Source organism: Sinocyclocheilus grahami, unplaced genomic scaffold (genome assembly GCF_001515645.1).
Source record: "Sinocyclocheilus grahami isolate Dianchi unplaced genomic scaffold, SAMN03320097.WGS_v1.1 scaffold447.1, whole genome shotgun sequence".
Classification (NCBI taxonomy): Eukaryota; Metazoa; Chordata; class Actinopteri; order Cypriniformes; family Cyprinidae; genus Sinocyclocheilus; species Sinocyclocheilus grahami.
Window position 1 is genome coordinate 134758 of NW_015505626.1, and position 22917 is coordinate 157674.

At 36.8% G+C, this 22917-nt stretch overlaps 1 protein-coding gene across 1 annotated transcript in view; it reads right to left on the reverse strand.

Moving 5' to 3' along the window:
• The window catches only part of LOC107552325 (dedicator of cytokinesis protein 2), a 120660-nt gene that overhangs the window by 94518 nt on the left and 3225 nt on the right, over nucleotides 1-22917 (reverse strand). Inside the window, exons 3-11 of the mRNA XM_016234186.1 lie at nucleotides 21361-21401; nucleotides 21185-21240; nucleotides 21011-21107; nucleotides 17952-18100; nucleotides 16298-16433; nucleotides 13390-13547; nucleotides 13224-13305; nucleotides 7398-7533; nucleotides 7241-7316 (exon numbers count right to left, since the gene is read on the reverse strand). Of these exons, the coding sequence (XP_016089672.1) occupies nucleotides 7241-7316; nucleotides 7398-7533; nucleotides 13224-13305; nucleotides 13390-13547; nucleotides 16298-16433; nucleotides 17952-18100; nucleotides 21011-21107; nucleotides 21185-21240; nucleotides 21361-21401 (931 nt within the window). The remainder of the gene's footprint in view (nucleotides 1-7240; nucleotides 7317-7397; nucleotides 7534-13223; nucleotides 13306-13389; nucleotides 13548-16297; nucleotides 16434-17951; nucleotides 18101-21010; nucleotides 21108-21184; nucleotides 21241-21360; nucleotides 21402-22917) is intronic.

Consider the following 22917-nt stretch of genomic DNA (forward strand, 5'->3'; position numbering starts at 1 on the left):
ACCTTAGTGAGGCAAACATATAGCGACACAAAATTAACGCATGCTGAGACTGATTAGATAGTAAAAGTATACAAATATATGACAAAGAAAGCAGGAAAGCCTTTTTTTTACTAAATTAATCTACACAAGTCACGCTTAATGTCATATCCAATGATGTGTGTTGAGATATTTAGTATGAAAATAAATGTAGCCTGATTTGGTTATATGTATTTTCTTATTTAACCATAATCATGATATTAGGCTATAACTGTGGTGTCTTGCTCACTTTTGCGTGAACAGTCGTGCATCAATCAAAACTGGGACTAATGAAATTCCATAATAAAGGCAATCGCATTTAACAGTAACGGCTTATATTTGAATGTTCTTTTCATTTATGAAGAATTATAAGCGTGTATATGATGTGATTTAGCCAATGCACATTTGTTCAAAAGCCTGGCAGAGTGACCACAAGATGCTTGGCTAAAGTTTTGTGTTGTTCACAGAAAGGATGTGCGTTCTAATTTTTTTTCTGTTAATTATCATGTTGCGCTGCGTGTCTGTTTTTCTTCAAAGCACCAACTTAGAATGCCTAATGTTTTTTTGATTGCTTGTGTTACATGATAAAATAAATAATCTTGTTTACCTGATGTAATAGATTTAATGCGAGTGCGGTTCGGGTCGCGACTCGCGGTCTTTATGTCAAACAGTTCTGGTCTGGTACAGAATTAAATTAAATAATGGGTCGGGTGTTCTGTTAAGTACTGCTGGTGCACGTTTACCAAACAGGACCCGTGCAGGCTTTAAACTGCTTTGCGTCTCTCCATCAGATAACCCCATGTGCGTGATGCGCCATTACATGTAGGCTATTTCCCTAAACCTCCACACAGCTCGTATATTTTTCCGCCAAGGGGTGAGAACGTAATAATTACGAAAACGATTATTTATTTTTTATAATTATTATTTTATTTCAGTTAGTTTTTCAATAACTGTTGTTAGTTTAGTTTAGTTTCATTGTAGTTTTTAAATTATTTTGATGTTTTTATTTTATTTCAGTTTATGAAATTGTTTTTTCATCAGTCGTTTTAGTCTTGGTTTTCGTTTACGAAAATAACCTTGGTCTGTTGTAGTGTATGCTGTTTTATGCATGTTATGATAGACCACTAGTTAATATAACCTCACCTATATCATGTTTGGTCCCTATGAATTCATCTTCGGATGATCTAATTGAGAGTACATATTACATGCTGATACCTATGCAACATATTAGTGTTCTAAGAATCTTTACTAGTTTGTGCATCAACACCCAAGCGAATTACATTTGCAAATTACCATGCCCTCACACAAAGGGTCGTAAAACCCTCCCGTAATTGCAACCTCCCGCTTGGGATTTCAGCCTTTCTCATTGGAAAAGCCCATCTTGAGAGGCGTGAATCTTCTCAGACCTTAAAGGCCTCACATCAGTGACCCGCCTTCAGTCGGCGGTTCTGTTATATTCTGAGAAGATGAGGATGCGAGCTAAAACGCTCTAAGGACATCCTAAGTCTGCGCTAGGCCTCGGGCCTTGACTTTCCATTCACCAAGATCATCTGACTCAAACTGGTTCTTTTTCATCAACCAACTTCAGCAAAGATCAACTTGAGCCTTCAGATTGCATCAGGACTCTCTGTCAGACAGACAAGATGTGCAAGTATCAAACTTAGTCTTATTAATTGATACATTAAGTATCATTTGCACCTTTTTACAAAGGTGTGTTTGAACTAAGAAACTGATGTTTCCTTCAGGCTGTAGATCTGCTGAATATCCAATGATACCATAGCTTCATGTTTTATTTCTCTTCTCTTTACTGCCTAAGCTTTAATCCTGTTCCTATACCAACTGTATGTGTGTGTGTGTGTGTGTATGTGTATGTTAGACCAGTTTATGTGTGTATATAGGATGTTAGACCAGTTTATGTGTTTATGTAGTATGTTAGACTAGTTTAAGTGTTTATGTAGTTAATAAAGTCTTACTTGTATCTGGGACTAATGAAATTCCATAATAAAGGCAATCGCATTTAACAGTAACGGCTTATATTTGAATGTTCTTTTCATTTATGAAGAATTATAAGCGTGTATATGATGTGATTTAGCCAATGCACATTTGTTCAAAAGCCTGGCAGAGTGACCACAAGATGCTTGGCTAAAGTTTTGTGTTGTTCACAGAAAGGATGTGCGTTCTAATTTTTTTTCTGTTAATTATCATGTTGCGCTGCGTGTCTGTTTTTCTTCAAAGCACCAACTTAGAATGCCTAATGTTTTTTTGATTGCTTGTGTTACATGATAAAATAAATAATCTTGTTTACCTGATGTAATAGATTTAATGCGAGTGCGGTTCGGGTCGCGACTCGCGGTCTTTATGTCAAACAGTTCTGGTCTGGTACAGAATTAAATTAAATAATGGGTCGGGTGTTCTGTTAAGTACTGCTGGTGCACGTTTACCAAACAGGACCCGTGCAGGCTTTAAACTGCTTTGCGTCTCTCCATCAGATAACCCCATGTGCGTGATGCGCCATTACATGTAGGCTATTTCCCTAAACCTCCACACAGCTCGTATATTTTTCCGCCAAGGGGTGAGAACGTAATAATTACGAAAACGATTATTTATTTTTTATAATTATTATTTTATTTCAGTTAGTTTTTCAATAACTGTTGTTAGTTTAGTTTAGTTTCATTGTAGTTTTTAAATTATTTTGATGTTTTTATTTTATTTCAGTTTATGAAATTGTTTTTTCATCAGTCGTTTTAGTCTTGGTTTTCGTTTACGAAAATAACCTTGGTCTGTTGTAGTGTATGCTGTTTTATGCATGTTATGATAGACCACTAGTTAATATAACCTCACCTATATCATGTTTGGTCCCTATGAATTCATCTTCGGATGATCTAATTGAGAGTACATATTACATGCTGATACCTATGCAACATATTAGTGTTCTAAGAATCTTTACTAGTTTGTGCATCAACACCCAAGCGAATTACATTTGCAAATTACCATGCCCTCACACAAAGGGTCGTAAAACCCTCCCGTAATTGCAACCTCCCGCTTGGGATTTCAGCCTTTCTCATTGGACAAGCCCATCGTGAATCTTCTCAGACCTTAAAGGCCTCACATCAGTGACCCGCCTTCAGTCGGCGGTTCTGTTATATTCTGAGAAGATGAGGATGCGAGCTAAAACGCTCTAAGGACATCCTAAGTCTGCGCTAGGCCTCGGGCCTTGACTTTCCATTCACCAAGATCATCTGACTCAAACTGGTTCTTTTTCATCAACCAACTTCAGCAAAGATCAACTTGAGCCTTCAGATTGCATCAGGACTCTCTGTCAGACAGACAAGATGTGCAAGTATCAAACTTAGTCTTATTAATTGATACATTAAGTATCATTTGCACCTTTTTACAAAGGTGTGTTTGAACTAAGAAACTGATGTTTCCTTCAGGCTGTAGATCTGCTGAATATCCAATGATACCATAGCTTCATGTTTTATTTCTCTTCTCTTTACTGCCTAAGCTTTAATCCTGTTCCTATACCAACTGTATGTGTGTGTGTGTGTGTGTGTGTGTGTGTGTGTGTGTGTATGTTAGACTAGTTTAAGTGTTTATGTAGTTAATAAAGTCTTACTTGTATCACACCTGAGGTTGTTCATTGTTTGTTCATAATCGCAGTCACTAATCATGCAGATTTTTGCTACATGCTCTGTGTAGTATTGTACAGTAAGAAAGTTATTTCCCTTAACCAGGAAGTTAACGTTCTTAGAATTGACAGAGTTGACCCTGAGAGGTCAAGTAAATACTTACAGCGGATCTAAATATTTATCATTAATTATAACTAGTTATGATTAAATAATCATATTTCCCCTTTGAGCTGATTCGCTACAATGATCAGGGTAAATTGTACTTATTTTGTCTTCTGGGAAACATGTAAGTATGTATGTAGTTTCTGAAGTCCAGTACTAAATGAAAAAATATGATCGTTAAACAAAATGAGAAGAATTTACAAATCATGATCCTGTTCAAAAGTTTACACCCCCCGGCTCTTAATGCATTGTCTTGCCTTCTTGAGCATCAGTAAATATTTTCACCTTTTGTAATAGTTATGTATGAGTCCCTCAGTTGAAAATATGGATCTCAAAATCATACAGTCACTTTTGGAAAGGGTTCAAATATGCAGAAGACGCTGGAAAACCAAAGAATGTGCAGGAGCTGCAGGTTTTTCTGCTCCACACAGAGATCTGATCTCATCCTCATCCAGTCTGTCTGGAATGACATGCATAAACAGAATAAACTGAGACAGACTAAATCCAGAAGAACTGTGGCAACGTCTCCAAGATGCTTCAAGAAATCTACCTGCAAATCTACCTGAAAAACTATGCGCAAGTGCACCGAGGGCAAAAGCTGCTTTAAACGCAAAATATGCTCACACCAAATGTTGATTTTTAATGTAGTTAATTGAAGTTAATTAATAAAGACAATCTATTTATAACATTATTTTTGACAGCATCCTCATTTTACAGCATTTTTACACATGTGCCTAAAACTTTTAACAGTAATGTAGCTTTGCAGGTAGGTCTCTTAAAGCATCTTGGAGACGTTGCCACAGTTCTTCTGGATTTAGCCTGTCTCAGTTTATTCTGTTTCTTCGTGTCATTCCAGACAGACTGATGATGATGAGATCAGATCTCTGTGTGGAGCACTGGCTGTTGTCAGACAAAAATCTCACTGGATTATTGCAATTAATGGCAAAATGAATGTTTGGAAATGTAAACTGATATTTCCTACTGACACACTACAGCAAAAGATAGAAATATACACTACCGCTCAAATGGTTGGGATCAGTAAGACGTGTAATGTTTTTTAAAGTAATCTCTTATGTTCATCAAGGTTACATTTATTTGATCAAAAATACAGAAAAAAACAGTAATCTTGCAAAATGTTATTACAATATAAAATAATGGTTTCTATTTTAATATACTTTAAAATATAATTTATTTCTGTGATGCAAAGCTAAATTTCCATCAGTCATTACTCCAGTATAAAGTGTCCTTCAGATCCTTCAGAAATCATTGTAATATGCTGATTTATTATCAGTGCTGGAAACTGTTGTGCTGCTTAATATTTTTTTTGGAACCTGTGATACTTTTTTTCAGGATTCTTTGATGAATAAAAAGTTAAAAAGAAGAGCATTTATTTAAAATATAAATATTTTAAAATAGAAAATATTTGGCAGCACAACTGTTGCCAACATTGATAATGTTAATAATAAATAGATTTCTTAAGGATCATGTGACCCTTTATACTTGCGTAATGGCTCATGGAAATTCAGCTTTGCATCACAGAAATAAATTATATTTTTAAAGTATATTAAAATAGAAACATATAGAAAATTATTTTATATTGTAATAACATTTTGCAAGATTACAGTTTTTTTCTGTATTTTTGATCAAATAAATGCAGCCTTGATGAGCATAAGAGACTTCTTTAAAAAACATTACAAGTCTTACTAATCCCAAACTTTTGAGCGGTAGAGTTTGTGTGTATATATATATATGTGTGTATATATATATATATATATATATATATATATATATATATATATTAGTGCTGTCAAACGATTAAACGCAATTAATCGCATCCAAAATGTTTTTGTTTACATTATATATGTATGTGTACTGTGTATATTTATTATGTATATATAAATACACACACATACAGTATACATTTTGAACATATTTATGTTTATACATTTATATATTCATATTCTTATATTTTATATTATATACAAATCTATTTAATATATAAACATATCATATTTTTCTTAAATATATACATGCATGTGTTTGTATTTATATATACATAATAAATACACAGTATACACACATATTATGTAAACAAAAACTTTTATTATGGATGCGAATAATCTCTCTCTCTCTCTATATATATATATAGTGGGGGAAAAAAGTATTTAGTCAGCCACCAATTGTGCAAGTTCTCCCACTTAAAAAGATGAGAGAGGCCTGTAATTTTCATCATAGGTATACCTCAACTATAAGAGACAAAATGAGGAAAAAAAATCCAGAAAATCACATTGTAGGATTTTTAAAGAATTTATTTGCAAATTATGGTGGAAAATAAGTATTTGGTCAATAACAAAATTTCATCTCAATACTTTGTTATATACCCTTTGTTGGCAATGACAGAGGTCAAACGTTTTCTGTAAGTCTTCACAAGGTTTTCACACACTGTTGCTGGTATTTTGGCCCATTCCTCCATGCAGATCTCCTCTAGAGCAGTAATGTTGTGGGGCTGTCTCCTCAAGTTGAGTTTTTACCAAAAAGTTCTATTTTGGTTTCATCTGACCATATGACATTCTCCCAATTCTCTTCTGGATCATCCAAATGCTCTCTAGCAAACTTCAGATGGGCCTGGACATGTACTGGCTTAAGCAGGGGGACACGTCTGGATTTGAGTCCCTGGCGGCGCAGTGTGTTACTGATGGTAGCCTTTGTTACTTTGGTCCCAGCTCTCTGCAGGTCATTCACTAGGTCCCTCCGTGTGGTTCTGGGATTTTTGCTCACAGTTCTTGTGATCATTTTGACCCCACGGGGTGAGATCTTGCGTGGAGTCCCAGATCGAGGGAGATTATCAGTGGTCTTGTATGTCTTTCATTTTCTAATAATTGCTCCCACAGTTGATTTCTTCACACCAAGCTGCTTACCTATTGCAGATTCAGTCTTCCCAGCCTGGTGCAGGTCTACAATTTTGTTTCTGGTGTCTTTTCAGCTCTTTTTTGTCTTGGCCATGGTGGAGTTTGGAGTGTGACTGTTTGAGGTTGTGGACAGGTGTCTTTTATACTGATAACGAGTTCAAACAGATGCCATTAATACAGGTAACGAGTGGAGGACAGAGGAGCCTCTTAAAGAAGAAGTTACAGGTCTGTGAGAGCCAGAAATCTTGCTTGTTTGTAGGTGACCAAATACTTATTTTACCGAGGAATTTACCAATTAATTCTTTAAAAATCCTACAATGTGATTTTCTGGATTTTTTTTTCTCATTTTGTCTCTCATAGTTGAGGTATACCTATGATGAAAATTACAGGCCTCTCTCATCTTTTTAAGTGGGAGAACTTGCACAATTGGTGGCTGACTAAATACTTTTTTGCCCCACTGTATATATTTGAACTATTTCTTTAAGATACATGGATGAACAAAACACAAGGAGAGGAAAGACTTACGGATGAAATGGAATGAAATATTGCTTCTCTTCGTCACATTCTGTCTTTCCTTTGATGATGTCGCTGATGTCCATCACTGCCAATAGACACAGATATATCAGCTGTGTGTCTGTATGCTACATGGAGATCAAATGAGAACATTCTCCCTGACATTTACCAGCGACACCAAACGGCCTCCGCAGGCCCGTCGTCCATTTCTTATGATTAGTATCTTTCAGATCCATACGGCCCACACGCACAATCTGACAGATCAGATATATCTTCTCTCTGGCAAGGTCTTTATTCCCTAGATCCTTTAGAGAGAAAGAAAGTGAGAGAGAAAAAAGTCTTTCAATCCTTAGGGCATCAAAAAATCTCTGATCACCACAAAAATTCACCAAAAAAAATCATGCTTTGGTAAATCATAATTTTAAGATTAAAAAAGTTGCAATTATGAGATAGTAGTCAAATTACAGTATAAAAAAAACTACTATTAGATAAAATGTCATAGATATGACAGTCATATTTACAACATAAAAATTCATAATTGAGAAAAAAGTCAAAATTATGAGATAAAAAGTCATGATAAAAAGTCTAATAGGTGACATGACAAAATCAATTATGAGATATAAAAATCATAACTATGAGAAAAGTAGAAATTGTGATAATAAAAAAGTCATAATTATAAATAAGTCAAGCTTATGTCTAATTTATGACAATTTTATAACTATGATTTATCATAAAACAGTCAAACTTATGACAGTCATAATTATGAGAGAAAAAGTCAAAATTGAGATAAAAAAGTTATAATTATGAAATAAAGTCTAATTTATGATACAAGTCATAATTATGAGAATGGTTAACAAAAAAGTTGTAATTATGAGATAAAATGTCAAAAATATGGCATAACGTTAAATTTATGACATAAAAGGTCATAATTATGAGATTAAAAATCATAATTACGAGAAAAAGTGGAAATTATTATATTTTAAAAGTAATTCAATCATGGCAACTCTCGAAAGAGTTTAGCATGGTGATGGATATGACAATGTTAATGTATTTGGTCTTGGCAGAATAGATCTGCTACGCTGCTGCTGAATTGCTGCTGCTGTTGGTTTTTGCTGTAGTTGTAGATTATTGCTGCCGCTGCTGCAAGCAAGTACAGGAACTTGCTACTGCCAATGCATATGTACTGCTGACAAGACATATGTACTGCTGCCACTCCAGAGAGCTGTGAGACCGTGTGTTTGCTATCTATGTGAGCCTGGGCCAGCTTTGCCGAATGGCTTAATGCTAGTGAACTATGCTGTGTGTACCTGATTGGTTGACCAGATAGCTTAAACTAGTGACCTGAGTTAAATGTGTTTCTGGGCTAATGAAGCCCAGATAAATTAACTAGTGGCTTAGCAATGTGAACCTAGGTGCTGTACTCTTAGGTTTATTTAACTAATGACCTAAATAACCATGTGTGTCCAATAGCTCAAATTTACCTAGGTAGAAACGTGCACTGTGTGTGTAATTAAAGGTCTCATATTTTACATCTTTCTGGAGTTTTATTTTAAGTCTTGATTTCCTTAAGAATATACAGTATATTTGCGTTATAAGTACCAAAAACCATCTCAATATATTTTTACAGCTCCTCTCTCAGGAGCTCTGCAAAGGACAGGTCGATTTTGGCCCGTCTAATTAATATTCATGAGCCTCTCTTCTGATTGGCCTGTTGTTTTCTGAGTGACGCACGGCCAGGCCAACCACAGGTAACTAGGGTCATGTATGCTGTAGCCTGCAGTGGATTGGTGATACTCACAAGTAAGGTCAATAGAAACACTGGTAATGATGGTCACTGCTGAGGGAACTGTTGTCTGGCCTTACATGTTTGAGCCGAACTCAGACCCAGAATTGGCGATGACAGGAGACAACCAACCATCTCCTCAAACAAGCTTACAACAGGATGTTTCAGAATGGTATTTAATGCAGTAAATACAAACCTGACCAGCCGAGCGTTTGCGATCACGTGAACTTGAAGACACTTCTACAAATGCGGATGGATGACATGAATGGAAATGATTCCAGATTAGCGATGTAGTTTTTGGTACTGTATTTTCCTGCGCTCAAACCTGCCAATCTAAAGGATCAAACGCTGTGTATGGCGTTTGAGGTAATTTGTGAATAAGCATAGACTTATAGTCTAAATAAAACAATTTGCAACTGTTACTATTATTACACTGTATACAAAACTTTTTATTATGCTTGTTATAGAGTGAAGCGTTTGATGCGGTTGTCACGGCGACCGTCACAGTCCGACTGAACAGCGTTTTCTCAACATGTTTCCATGTTGTTGTTGCTCAGCAATGGCATGGACGCGATGTTGTCTGGGGGTTTGGCAAAAGGAGAGTGGGACAGTGGGCGGTGCTCGGGGTGGTGACTGAAGGCAGTGACTGAGTAGTTCTGACGTCACCTTTTTACGGAAGTCACAACGGTTCGTGAAAAATCACAGCTACTTTATGCAGGCTGTGTACATTTGACTGTGGATTGACTGTTTTAAAACTTATATGCTAGTTACATAGCACCTAGACCTCAGTTATCATGAAAAAAGCCAGGAAATTTCAGTTTTGACAATATGGGACCTTTAACAAACAGGAATCACACTGCAGGCTGATAGATGAAGTAATCCCCAGCAACCACCTGGCTTAGGCTCAGGCGGCCTAAGCAAATGGTTTAAAATTTGTCATTCAAGAGTTGTAATATTTTTTTTTTCATCAATGTTACCACACTGACTTATTTAAATGCAATTGTCTGCTTTTATATTAATTGTGTCCAAATTAAAATTTGCAACATAGAAATGCTGTGCATGCTGCTGCTGAGAAAAATCTTGATGACTGAATGCCTATGCAAGCTGCTGCTACTGCACAAAAAGACTGAACTGCTGTGAGCTCCATTAATTAGGCATACAAGTAGCTAGGCCAGGGGTAGGCAAGTTCGGTCCTAGAGAGCCGCAGTCCTGCAGAGTTCAGCTCCAACCCTGAAAACAAAACTCACCTGCCTATAGCCTTAGTAATCCTGAAGACATTGATTAGCTTGTTCAGGTGTGTTTGATTAGGGTTGGAGCTGAACTCTGCTGGACTGCGGCTCTCTAGGACCGAACTTGCCTACCCCTGAGCTAGGCGAATGCCTATTTTACTCACGGTGTCTATGCCAGATGCGAGCGGCACAACATGACAAAGTTACGATAGGTAAAGCTGTCCGCAATGTATGCAGTGCTATACGGCCAACGCAACAAAACTTGTTGCACACAAAACGCAACAAAAACAGGCAACAACAAAACAACGCAACTGCTACTGCTGCTATTGATAATATTCAGTGACATATTCACAATACTGGGTTAGGGCTGGACAATAATTCAATATCAATATGTATCGCGATATAATTTTTTTCAATAACGGTGATATGATTTTTAAACACATTTCCGATATTTCGATATACATTACCAGTGTTTCCCATACATTGATTTATTTGTGGCGTTTGACTTCGTTGAATAAACATGAGCTCTGGACATTTCAAAATCAAAACGCATAGCGGGTGTTTTATATGAATGTATCTCTGAACGCAACCGACTGTCTTCAGAAAAGTTTAGATGGCATTTTTATCTGATAAAGTAGCGTTCATGAGCGGAGCTGCTTTGTTTACAGCCATTACTGGAGAAACCGCTAGTTCCACAGCTCTCACAGCGCCTCCTGCTGGCAGACAAGCAGTTTGCATTTTCAATAATAAACCCATTTCCAGCAACATGCACACGTTTCATACTCTCGTGTAATATAAATTTTGGCCATATCGTCCAGCCCTATACTGAGTTGAAGTACATGCTGTTGCTGTTAATATTCACAATGTTGTAGTAGGAATTTACTGTGCGAGCTGTTGCGGTTGTAAAATTTAATCAGAATTTGCATAATCTACTGCTGTTGCACGAAACCTACTGTAAGCCCTGTTGAATACGCAAAATAATAAATGCCTATTTCAATTTAAAGAGTTAATTTACCCTCCATGAGTTATCACTAAAATTTCATGCAAAAAATCAGCTAAAGCGCTTTCTGCTGCTGCTATATTAGCAACAATAATAATATGACTTGCTATGCATGCTGCTGCTAATATAATTACTAACCTTGCATCTGTATATGCTATGCATGCTATAAAATTGGCTAACATTGCGATCTGAATAGCTATGCATACTGCTGCACAAAAGTACTTAGAATTGAGACTGCCCCTTAAACAAATAAACAAACACAACCAATTAATGCTTATTTTTGCTTTGAAGAGCTCTATAAACCCTGTTGAATTGAATAGCAAAGTAATAAAATGCCTATTTCACCTAAAAAGTTCCCTACCATCCAAGCGTTATCTTATTACTGAAATTTCATGCAACTAAGTACTTTCTGCTGCCATTGCTATATTAGCAACAATAATAATTGGATTGCCATGCAAACTGCTGCTAATATTTCTAACATTGCATCTGAATTTTGCTATGCGTGCTGCTGCTTTTAAAATTCACTAAACTAGTGATCTGAATAGCTATGCATACTGCTGCTATAGCTGCACAAAAGTATTTATAATTGCTATAAGCGTCTTTATTAACAAGCAAACGCAATCAAATAATGCCTATTTCGCTTTGAAGAGTTCACAATATCTAAGTCCTGTTAAATAAGCAAAGAAATAAAATGCCTATTTCACTTTAATGAGTTAATTTGACTTCCTGCTAACATTGCATATGAATTTGCTATGCATGCTGCTGCTATTAATGGGGTCATAGGATGCCCATTTTCCACAAGTTGATATGATTCTTTAGGGTCTTAATGAAAAGTCTGTAACATAGTTTGGTTAAAATTTCTCAATGGCTGTGTAAAAAACACCTTTTTTACCATGTCAAAAACAGCTATTTTCAGATCAAGCCATTTTTTGTAGCATTTTCCTTTAAATGTTAATGAGCTCTGGTGACCCCGCCCCTCTCTTCCGAGCTGCTCTCAGAGAGACTGTTTACTTTGTTTACTTTAGCCGCATTCATCATGAAACTTGCTAATTAGCCCATTATTAGGAAAGGCGATTTGCAAAGATTCATTACAAAACATTATACTCACTTCTTCTGTAGATGATGATCATGAATGATTCGCGCGAACATAGGCAATTTAGGCAGATCGGGGGAGCATTCCCTTCAGAAACAATGTAATCCACTGCGAGTTCAGCGGCTCAGATGTCGGGAGTAAATGACGACTGCTATGTTAATTGTTACATCCAACAACAGAACACCTCAATCGCTTAGGAGTCATTTTTGTCTACATCTGCTCCAGCGGTGAAACAATGGCGGACTGAAGACAGCTCACTCAGGGCGGGTCTAAGGTAAGACGCCAGTCCAGTCTGTGCTGAAACGCCACTGTCAATCAAACTATCGTGGGAGGGGCCTGTCTGTGTGACGTCACACAGACAGGCATCTGAGATTGGCTCGATTTGAGAAAGGGGAAAACATTTAACCAGATTAAAAAAAAAACACTGGGTGGATTTTTATCATTATAGGGTGGTTGTGTACACACACTGCCAACACACATTTCAATTCAAACAACTTGTAAAAGTGCATGTAGCATCCTATGACCCCTTTAAATTCGCTACATGCGATCTGAATACCTATGCTTACTGCTGCTACAGCTGCACAAAGGTACTTAGAATTGCTATAAGCCCCTTTAAATAAACAAAACGCAAATGATGCCTATTTGCTTATAGAGTTCACATACCATCCATTTTTAGTCACTGAAACTTCAGCAACTATGTTGCAACCTACTGCTGCTGTAACTAAAAGCATAATTTGATTTGCTATGCATACTGCTATTAATAATTTGCTAATAACGCAATCTGAATTTCTATGGATACTGCTGCTACACTCCATGAAAGTACTAGAATTGCTGTAGCCCATCCATGCATTATCACTGAAATTACCAAGTGAAATCTGTAAGTGACTTACTGTAAAGACCACTTTCAGACTGTTGAGCATCTCAATGTCCTTCGGCAAACCTTTATCTCCCCATCGGACCAAATAATTCTCACTGCAGAGAGACAGAGACAGAGTGTGTGTAATAATGACAAACTCCTCTAGACTGATCATTAAAGAGTGTGTCAGTGAGACGCACCTGATGTTGGTCTGCTTGATGGGGTCGTACAGAGACATGAAGAGCTCCGAATCCTCACCGATACGACACACAAAGTTACGCACAAAAACATACAAGCTGTGTGTGGGAGAAGACTGGATCCGTGCGGATACGCCAGAATGATCCAGCTGAACGTTGGACTACACAGAGCAGAGCAGAAGAGACAGGAGCTGATGTTAAACAGAGTTTAAATTCACAGAAATAAACCTGACTGGTGTTAACCTGTGAAAAACTCACAACCACCATACTAGAGTCTTATTTAGGCAAGGCAAGGCAAGGCAAGTTTATTTGTATAGCACATTTCATACACAATGGTAATTCAAAGGGCTTTACATAAAATAAAATAAAAACAATAATCACAACAATAAAACAAGGAATTTAAAAACTTTGAAAATTATAAAAAAAAAAAAATTGATTTAAGAGGTTTAAAATGAATTTAAGAAAACGATTATACATATAATATAGTGCAATCAGTTCGGACATTGCACAGTGCTCATTCAATAAATGCACAGCTAAACAGATGAGTTTTGAGTCTGCATTTAGCACTTGCTGGGTTGCTAATGTGTTGCTAAGGCATTGCTAAATGGTTGAGAGGGAATCGGGGTGGTTCCTATTGCATTATTATGCAGTTGCTAGGCTATTCTGAGTGTTTGCTGTGGTACATTATGGTGGTACATATTACTAGGTGCCAAAGTGTTGCCAAGTGGTTTCTAGGGTGTCTGGGTGGTTGCTGTGGTATAATATGCAGTTGCTAGGGAGTCTGTGTGATTGCTAAAGTGTTCTGAATGATTGCCAAGGTGTTGCCAAGTGGTTTCTAGGATCTCTAGGTGGTTGCTGAGGAGTGCGGGTAATTGTTAAGGGGTTCTGGATGGTTGTCAAAGTGTTGCCAAGTGGTTTCTAAGGTGCCTGGGTGGTTGCTGTGGAATAATATGCAGTTGTTAGGGAGTCTGGGTGATTGCTAGGATGTTCTGGATGGTTGTCAAGGTGTTGCCAAGTGGTTTCTAGGATGTCTAGGTGGTTGCTGGGGAGTGTGGGTAATTGTTAAGGTGTTCTGGATGGTTGTCAAGGTGTTGCCAATTGTTTTTTAAGGTGTCTGGGTGGTTGCTTTGGTATAATATGCAGTTGCTAGAGAGTCTGGAGGATTGCTAGGGTGTTCTGGATGGTTGTCAAGGTGTTGCTAAGTGTTTTCAAGGTGTCTGGGTGGTTGCTGTGTTATAATATGCAGTTGCTAGAGAGTCTGGGTGATTGGTAGGGTGTTCTGGATGGTTGTCAAGGTGTTGCCAAGTGGTTTCTAGGATGTCTAGGTGGTTGCTGGGGAGTGTGGGTAATTGTTAAGGTTTTCTGGATGGTTGTCAAGGTGTTGCCAAGTGTTTTATAAGGTGTCTGGGTGGTTGCTTTGGTATAATATGCAGTTGCTAGAGAGTCTGGATGATTGCTAGGGTGTTCTGGATGGTTGTCAAGGTGTCGCCAAGTGTTTTTAAGGTGTCTGGGTGGCTGCTGTGGTATAATATGCAGTTGCTAGGGAGTCTGGGTGATTGCTAGGGTGTTCTGGATGGTTGTCAAGGTGTCGCCAAGTGCTTTTTAAGGTGTCTGGGTGGTTGTTGTGGTATAATATGCAGTTGCTAGATAGTCTGGGTGATTGCTAGGGTGTTCTGGATGGTTGCCAAGGTGTTGCCAAGTGGTTTCTATGATGGCTAGGTTGTTGCTGGGGAGTGTAGGTAATTGTTAAGGTGTTCTGAGGGGTCGCCAAGGTGTTACCAAGAGGTTTCTAAAGTTTCTGGGTGGATGCTGTGGTATATTATGCAGTTACTAGGGAGTCTGGGTGATTGCTAGCGTTTTCTGGATGGTTGCCAAGTGGTTTCTGGGTGGTTGCTAGGGAATTAATATGCGGTAGCTAGGGTGTCATGGTAGTCACTAGGATGGTCTGGCTTATGCAGCTGTTGGGTGTCTGGGCAGTTGTGGATGTGTTGCTATGTGGTTGCTAGGGCATGTTATGAAGTTGGTAGGGAGTCTGGGTGGTTGCTAAGGCATAATTATGCGGTTGCAAAAGTGTCTGGGTGATTGCTAGGGTGTTCTGGATGGTTGCTAAGACATTATTATGCAGTTGGTAGGGTTTCTGGGTGGTTGTGAAGGCATTGCCCAGTGGTTGCTAGGATTTCTGGGTGGTTGCTAGAACATTATTATGTGATTGCTGCTACGGTTTCTAGGCGGTTGCTAGGGAATAATAATGCAGTTGCTAGTGTGTCCTGGTTGTCACTAGGATGTTTTGGATGGTTGCTAAGACACTATTATCCAGCTGTTATGTGTCTAATTAATTGTGAAGGTGTTGCTAAGTGGTTGCTAGGCATATTGTGGAGTTGGTAGGGTGTCTGAGTGGTTACAAATTCATTGTTAAGTGGTTTCTAGGATGTCTGTGTGGTCGCTAGGACATTAATATGCAGCTGCTAGGGTGCCTTGGTGGTTGCAAAGGTGTTGCTAAGTAGTTGCTAGGGAATTATTATGCAGTTGCTAGGGTGTTTGGGTGATTGTGAAGGACTTGCTGAGTGGTTGCTAGGGTGTCTGGGTGGTTGCTATGGCATTATTATGCCGTTTTGATGGGGGTTCTGGCTAATTAATTATTTAAATGAAGTTCAGTTTAGTTTGATCCACCTCAGGTAAGGTCATTAAGTTTCTGCAGTGGGGTTACAGGAGGATATTTAGTGTGAATTCACAGCAGAACCAGACCGAAGGAAGGTAAAGCCATGGGAGTTCATTGATTTCATTTGTTCAGTCATCCTGAACATTTAAAAGTGTCTCATTAAAACTACAAACTCTCTCTCTGATTCCTGAACATGCGAGAAGCTCCTTGTGGTTTCATCTGCAAACCTTTAAATGAAAATGAAATGAAAACCTGTTCCTCTTTAATGCGCTCTGTGATCTTGGCTGTAGCGTCCTCGTGTGCTCGGAAGAGGCTGATAACACTCGCTCGCTCGGGGTCCAAGATATTCCCATCGGCATCCCGCACCACCACATCCAGCTCCAAGATCCTGGAGGCAGAATAACACGTAATTTAACTGCAGTTTGAGTGTTTGTACTTGCACACACACATGATTCACCTGAGAATTCAGTGCACACACACAGATCCTTGAAACGATCTGGCAGATGTTCTCTTGCCCTGAGCTCTTCTGGAGAAGCGCGAGTCCCATGATGCACCTCAGGCGTGACTTCCTACATTTCATTAAGGCTCATTCTTGCACATCACAGAAAGCAACATCCCAGCAAAAGCCCACAGCTAACACGGATTCACACATATTTTTTGCTGTTTTCACATGATCAAGAAGTAATCTGTCAGTATAATGAATTGCTACACATTATTATGTTATTTTAGCATAGTTTTTTGTTGAATATTTAATTGGCTTTCCTTTTATTTTTTTATTTTTCATTTTAATTTGTTTTTTTTTATATTACTTATATAGTTTTATTCTAGTCTTAGATTAATTATAGTTTGGTTTTATTTTCAGTGAGTAATTTTAGTGCTTTATTTTAAACACATTTCAGTTTTTCATCTATATTTCACTTGTATGTACTTCATCTGTATATTATTTCAGTTTTATTTCAATTAACAAAATGTTTTAGTGTTTAGTTAACAATCAAAACCCTGACATTATACTCAAAATATTCAAATGTTTGTATTTGTATCAAATGCTTGTATAATGTCACTATGCTTGTGTGATCACACTTAAAGTCATTTTTGCTTTAAATTAGGTTGTTATGATTTCAAAAATATTAGATAATTTTAGAAATTTCACAATTCTTGATTAATTAATTATTAAGTATATATAACAGCAAAAATTAATGCTAGCCTAACTAATTTAAGTTTTCAAGCTTAATACAATTAAACAGTCAGTAAAAAAAAATAAGAAAAAAGAAACTAATTACAAGAAATAGCACAAGAAAATACAACTACTGTACAATAACAAAAATTTAATCAAAAGTGATTTAAGTTAGACAGGTCTATCTATTAAAAAATAAAAAGTCAATATACTGACGCACATTTTCTTTCCCAGCTGTTTGCACTAAGGACACCAATATTGGATATATAACATTATCTTGAGAAAACAATGATTAACTTGTAATCATGTGAAAACAGAGCAATAAATGTGAATCCATGACAAGTGGTTTGGGAGTTTTTTTCCCTCACATTAATTCATTAACATTCAGGTGGCAGAAAGACATTTTTATCCCCTTCAGGTTTGTTAATTAATTTCTTAATGATAATGTACAAATGCCAATTAACTAACCAATTAACAACAGCCAAGAAGAGCGAATTACTTAAGCTCTGGAGAGGAATTACACCTGCCGACTGGATCATATTATTCTATGCTTTATCAGTTGTGTGTTTGTACAATGGTACAATGATGGTATCAGATGATAATACCATAGTACTGTATGATTACATTCATATATTATGATATAGGATATGAATGTATGCATAGTTTATATTACCATAGTCAAAAATGTACACAGACAGGAACACAAGTGGAATAGACACATGAAATACGTACTTATTTCCATAGTCAATCTTTGAGGTGACTTTCTGTTTGAGCTCCTTAAACTCGTCACTCGGTAGCGTCCCGGACAGGAGCTGTGAACGCCACTCCATCAGATCCCACATGAGCCGCTGCACCTGACTGAAACGCTCCTTCTTACTGGACTAATGGAAACAAAGACAATCACTGATTGGTCAGAAGTTCAGGTTGTGCAAATTTAATGGACTTATAATTTTGCATGTTTGACTTATTCGATACATCCAGCATTATGTGTTATCATCACATGACTTCATACCACAGTTTGTATAATTCTACATGACGTCCAGGTATCATGTGTGAAATAAATACATTATATTTTAATAATATCATTAAATTATTTAATTTAATTTGTAATTTGATTTTGTTTAAAGGGGTCATATGATGCGATTTCAATTGTTCCTTTCTCTTTGGAGTGTTACAAGCTCTTGGTGCATAAAGAAGAAAGGTTTTCATGTTTTTGAAACATCGCTCTGGCCTGACAGGGAATCATCACAATATGGTAGGGGCGTAACATTTCCGTCACACGCTTGAGGTATTCGGCCAATCACAACACACTGGATAGCTGGCCAATCAGAGCACACCTCGCTTTTTTAGAACGATAAGCTTTGTAAAAAGCGATGCGTTTCAGAAAGGCGGGGCATAGAGGAGAAACAATAATGTACAGAATGTGGAAAATAATGTGTTTTTTGAACCTTAAACCACGTAAACACATTTCATTACAACAAATACACAAAATAATGTTCTTTTTAGCAGCACCATATGACCCCTTTAAAAATATTTTACCGTTTGTCAGTGATCAAATGAAAAGGCATTCACAGCCCATTTACTTTCATAATGCAGTTTTTATTTGGATGTATTACTTTTTTTTCCATTTTGAGGTCAGCTAAAGAGGAAAGTTATATCTTTTTTGCAACATAACAAATTATATATGAAATTATTTGATGACAGATATTACAGAACATAAAGTAATACTAAACCATAAAAAACTAAACAAAAGATTTATATTAAATTATATAAGCAGGGTGCGATTTGTGAAAAAAGCAGAAGGGGGGATGCTTTTGAAAACTTTTTTCTCTTTCCATAGGTGGAAGGTAAGGGTAAGGCTGTAGCCTAAGTAACCTAATGTTAGTGTAATCCATTAATAACGCACATCATAAACCCGTCTTTATAGGCAAGTACCATATAATGGGTGGCATGTTATGAAATGTTTTTAATAAGACGGGAACTGTATTTAACGTGATCACAAACTATTAAAACATTGTAAGTTAGGCCTATTAATTGTAATGATTTCATTTCCACGGTTATTCAAGCAATGAATAAATTATACAGAGAAAGCGAGCAAAGAAAACAGTATCAATGGAGCTTTTTGAAACTCTGAATCAGTTAAACCATTGAGTCGCAAAATTATTTTGTAAGCAATCCAATTGGATTGCGTATTGCGAATAATTTGAGTTAGATCGGGACCTCGGAGCGAGATCGCGGGATGTTTTTATCCCCACCGGAGATAAAAATAATTCAGCAGAGGCAGGGATGCATAAACCAGAGGAGGGGAAATCACCCCCGGCAAATCGCACCCTGTATATAAGATATATTTATATATAAGGGATCTAATATATATATATATATATATATATATATATATCAGGGGTGTTTCCTCTAAGAAGGCAAGGGAGGCAGTGCCTCCAGTTTTTCTAAAGAAACATTGTCCAACAGCAACACCAGCTGGTAAAGTTACAGCAGGAGTTCACGTCTCTCTCGCCTCCCCTGAGCCCATTGAATTTTAACTGACCCCCTAAAGCGTGCCGTGAGTTTGGTGGGGTGTAATTGAGAATGAATGGGGGAAAGTCACGTGAGAGGAGGCAATATGATATGACTGGTTATGTTCAGCTGTGATTGGTCCATAATTCCCGCCTCTTGTGTTCATGTGTGCTCCGCATTTGCGAATCAGTCTGTATGAACAATATAATGGCATTAATGGGAAGACTCATTTAAAAAAGTAAACAACTCACACACTTTGATAAAACCACTTTGTTACATCAAAATATGACTTAAAATGGCATGAAAACATGATCCGTGGGAGTTTTTAGTGAGTAATCAGCTCGGTGAAATTCAAAGTAAATCTCCTTGTCTGTGAGCAATATTTACAGAGCTTTGATGACTGATGACCTGAAAAATTAATTAACAGTTAACTATTAAAAAGAATAGCTGAACATAAGTTTACAAATAAAATATATTGCTTAAATTGTTACTGCCTTAGTGATGAGATTCATATTTGGCTTTAATAAATGGAACATTGATTACATTATTAATGTACAAATATAAAGTAGAATTGTTTTTTAATTCTTTATTTTTTTTTCTTTTTCTGATAGTGTATAGGTATTGTTTATTTAACCATGAAAATGTGACTGGGGCATGAATTGTGTCTGGGACATGAATTAACATTTATTATTGTTAATAAGTTATTATTATTGGTATTGTTACACTTAATTTATATTTTTAGGACTGCAGCAAGTTTTCTAAAAATAGACCAGGAAGTAAACTTTGTTACTTCTGATTTAATTTTGACTTTAAAAGTCATGGCTGTTGTCACTTCATATCACACTGAGAACGGAAGGTCACTTTGTGGACATAGTATGTCACGTACTGTAAAGTGCTTCAAATGTGCTTTACACTGCACATTGTGTCAGGTCACGCAATACAGAAAACTCCCATACTGAGCACAGTATGCATACTACAAATATAATATCACTACACTCTTAACTCAGTGTACACTCTTAACTACACTCACTTAAAAATAAAGGATCGAAAAGGAGGTTTTATCCATTTTTGGTTCCCCAAAGAACCTTTCAGTGAGCAGCTCATAAAAGAACCATTTATTTCTCAGTGTAAAGAACATTTTAAAAAATCTATAAGACCTTTTGTGGAAAGGAACGATTCTATAGATGCTAAAGGTTTTCCACGGAACCACTGATCCTAATAAAGAACCTTTATTGTTAAGTGTAGTACAGTATCCCACTCACATCTAAGCGTCTCACCACATAGAGCTGTTTCCAGATGCTGCCCCATTCTCTCAGTGTGGTGGTCACCTCCTTCACCAGCGGCATCTCAGCAGATGTTATGATCTCCTCATCTCTACAGGAGCAGACAGACAGAGGGTCAGAGGATGGACGGATGGATGGACTGACTGATGGACAGAAGGACATACTCACCCTCTCTTTTCGACGATGACTTCCTTTAACACTATAAAGCTTGCAGGAAATGCTCCCTTCAATATGGAACAAAGTAAATCAGCAAACACGTAGTAGAGGAACTCCAGGTCAGATATTCAGGAATAAAACATTATGCTCTTGTAGAAATACCATAAACTAAACACCCATTTACTTACTTTTCTCTCTTTGTTCTTGATCACGTAACCTTTATACCATCCTGAAACAAGAACAGACTGGTTTAGACTATGAAAATATTTCTGTTGCTCAAACAGTATGTAAAATTATTGTTTTTAGTGATTTTGTCTTGTTTTACAGTACAAATATCAATAAATTCTTAAATCAAGATACATTTACTTACAAATGACTTTAAGATATCAAGTCTTGTTTTCTGAAGAAAGTGATTAAAATTCTATGAGTTTATGCTTAAAACAAGAAGAAATAACTGTCAGTGGGGTCAGAAACAAGATTGTTTTTTAATTAAGACCCCACTGACAGATATTTTTCCTGTTTCAAGCATAAATTCATTCTCTGAAGACTTCATGGTTGCAAAACAATAACCTAAAAATTATTATTTAAAAATAACCTCCCTGCAACGTTCTTGGAACGTTATTTTATGGTTGCAAAAGTAAAACCTAAATGGAACATTCGTAAGGGCCAGTTGTTCAGAAGTAATCTGATCAGATTTCTGCTATTGGATTGGATCAAATCTTTAAAATGGGTTGTTCAAAAGAAAAACTTGGTTTTGATCTGGATCGAATCATCTAACTTTTTAGTAAGATTGGGATACTTTTGTTTCAAAAAATCTCATACCGGCAGAAGGGTGGATTATATTAAATTAAAAGTGTTTTTTTATATCACTGTCTGTAAACTACATTACTACTACTACATCAGATAAACCAGTTAATAGTCATTTGTGAGCGAATGCAAAGTGTCTTGTGTGAATGCAATGCAAAACTTTTCTGAGAGAATGCAAAAGCATTGACATTTTTTTCCAACTCTTTTTTTTTTTTTTTTTCCATCACCATGTCCCTTTACACTCTAAAAAATGCTGGGTTGTTTCAACCCAATGTTGGGTCAAATATGGACCAACCCAACTGTTGGGTTAAATTTTGGTTACATTTTTAAATTAGCTTTTTAACCCAACAGTTGGGTTAGTCCATATTTGACCCAACATTGGGTTGAAAAAACCCAGCATTTTTTAGAGTGTAGGCGCCCCATAGAGCACTAGTAATCCATATTTGGTAATCTGAAAAATTGTGTATCTGGATCTTTGTGATTCAATTCAATTTTGCTTTGAAAAACCAGCAGAAAAGTAATATGGATTACCTGATCCTGGATAGCAAAATACGGGAGTTCCAAATGCAGATCATTCCGATCCAGATTAAGCTTTTTGAACTGGCCCTAAAATGTTATTATTTGATTCTCAAAAAAACAAGCAAACGGGAACTAATTACTAATGTTAGGTGGGTTATGTTTGCTGGGTTAATGTCACAATTTTGCTTCTCAAGTAAATATATCTTGATTTAACCCTTTTGTTGTGTTGAGACTTGATCATACTTGATTTTTCAACCTGCTCTATATTTCTCATTTAGGGTCTTGAATGTATGCAACATTTCGACTCATATATGTGTTTTGGAAAGGCTGTAAAAATTGTATTACAACTTTTGTGCTCAGGTCCTATTGACTCCCCATTAAAACCCATAAGTATGCAATTTGAAACCAACACCAAAGAA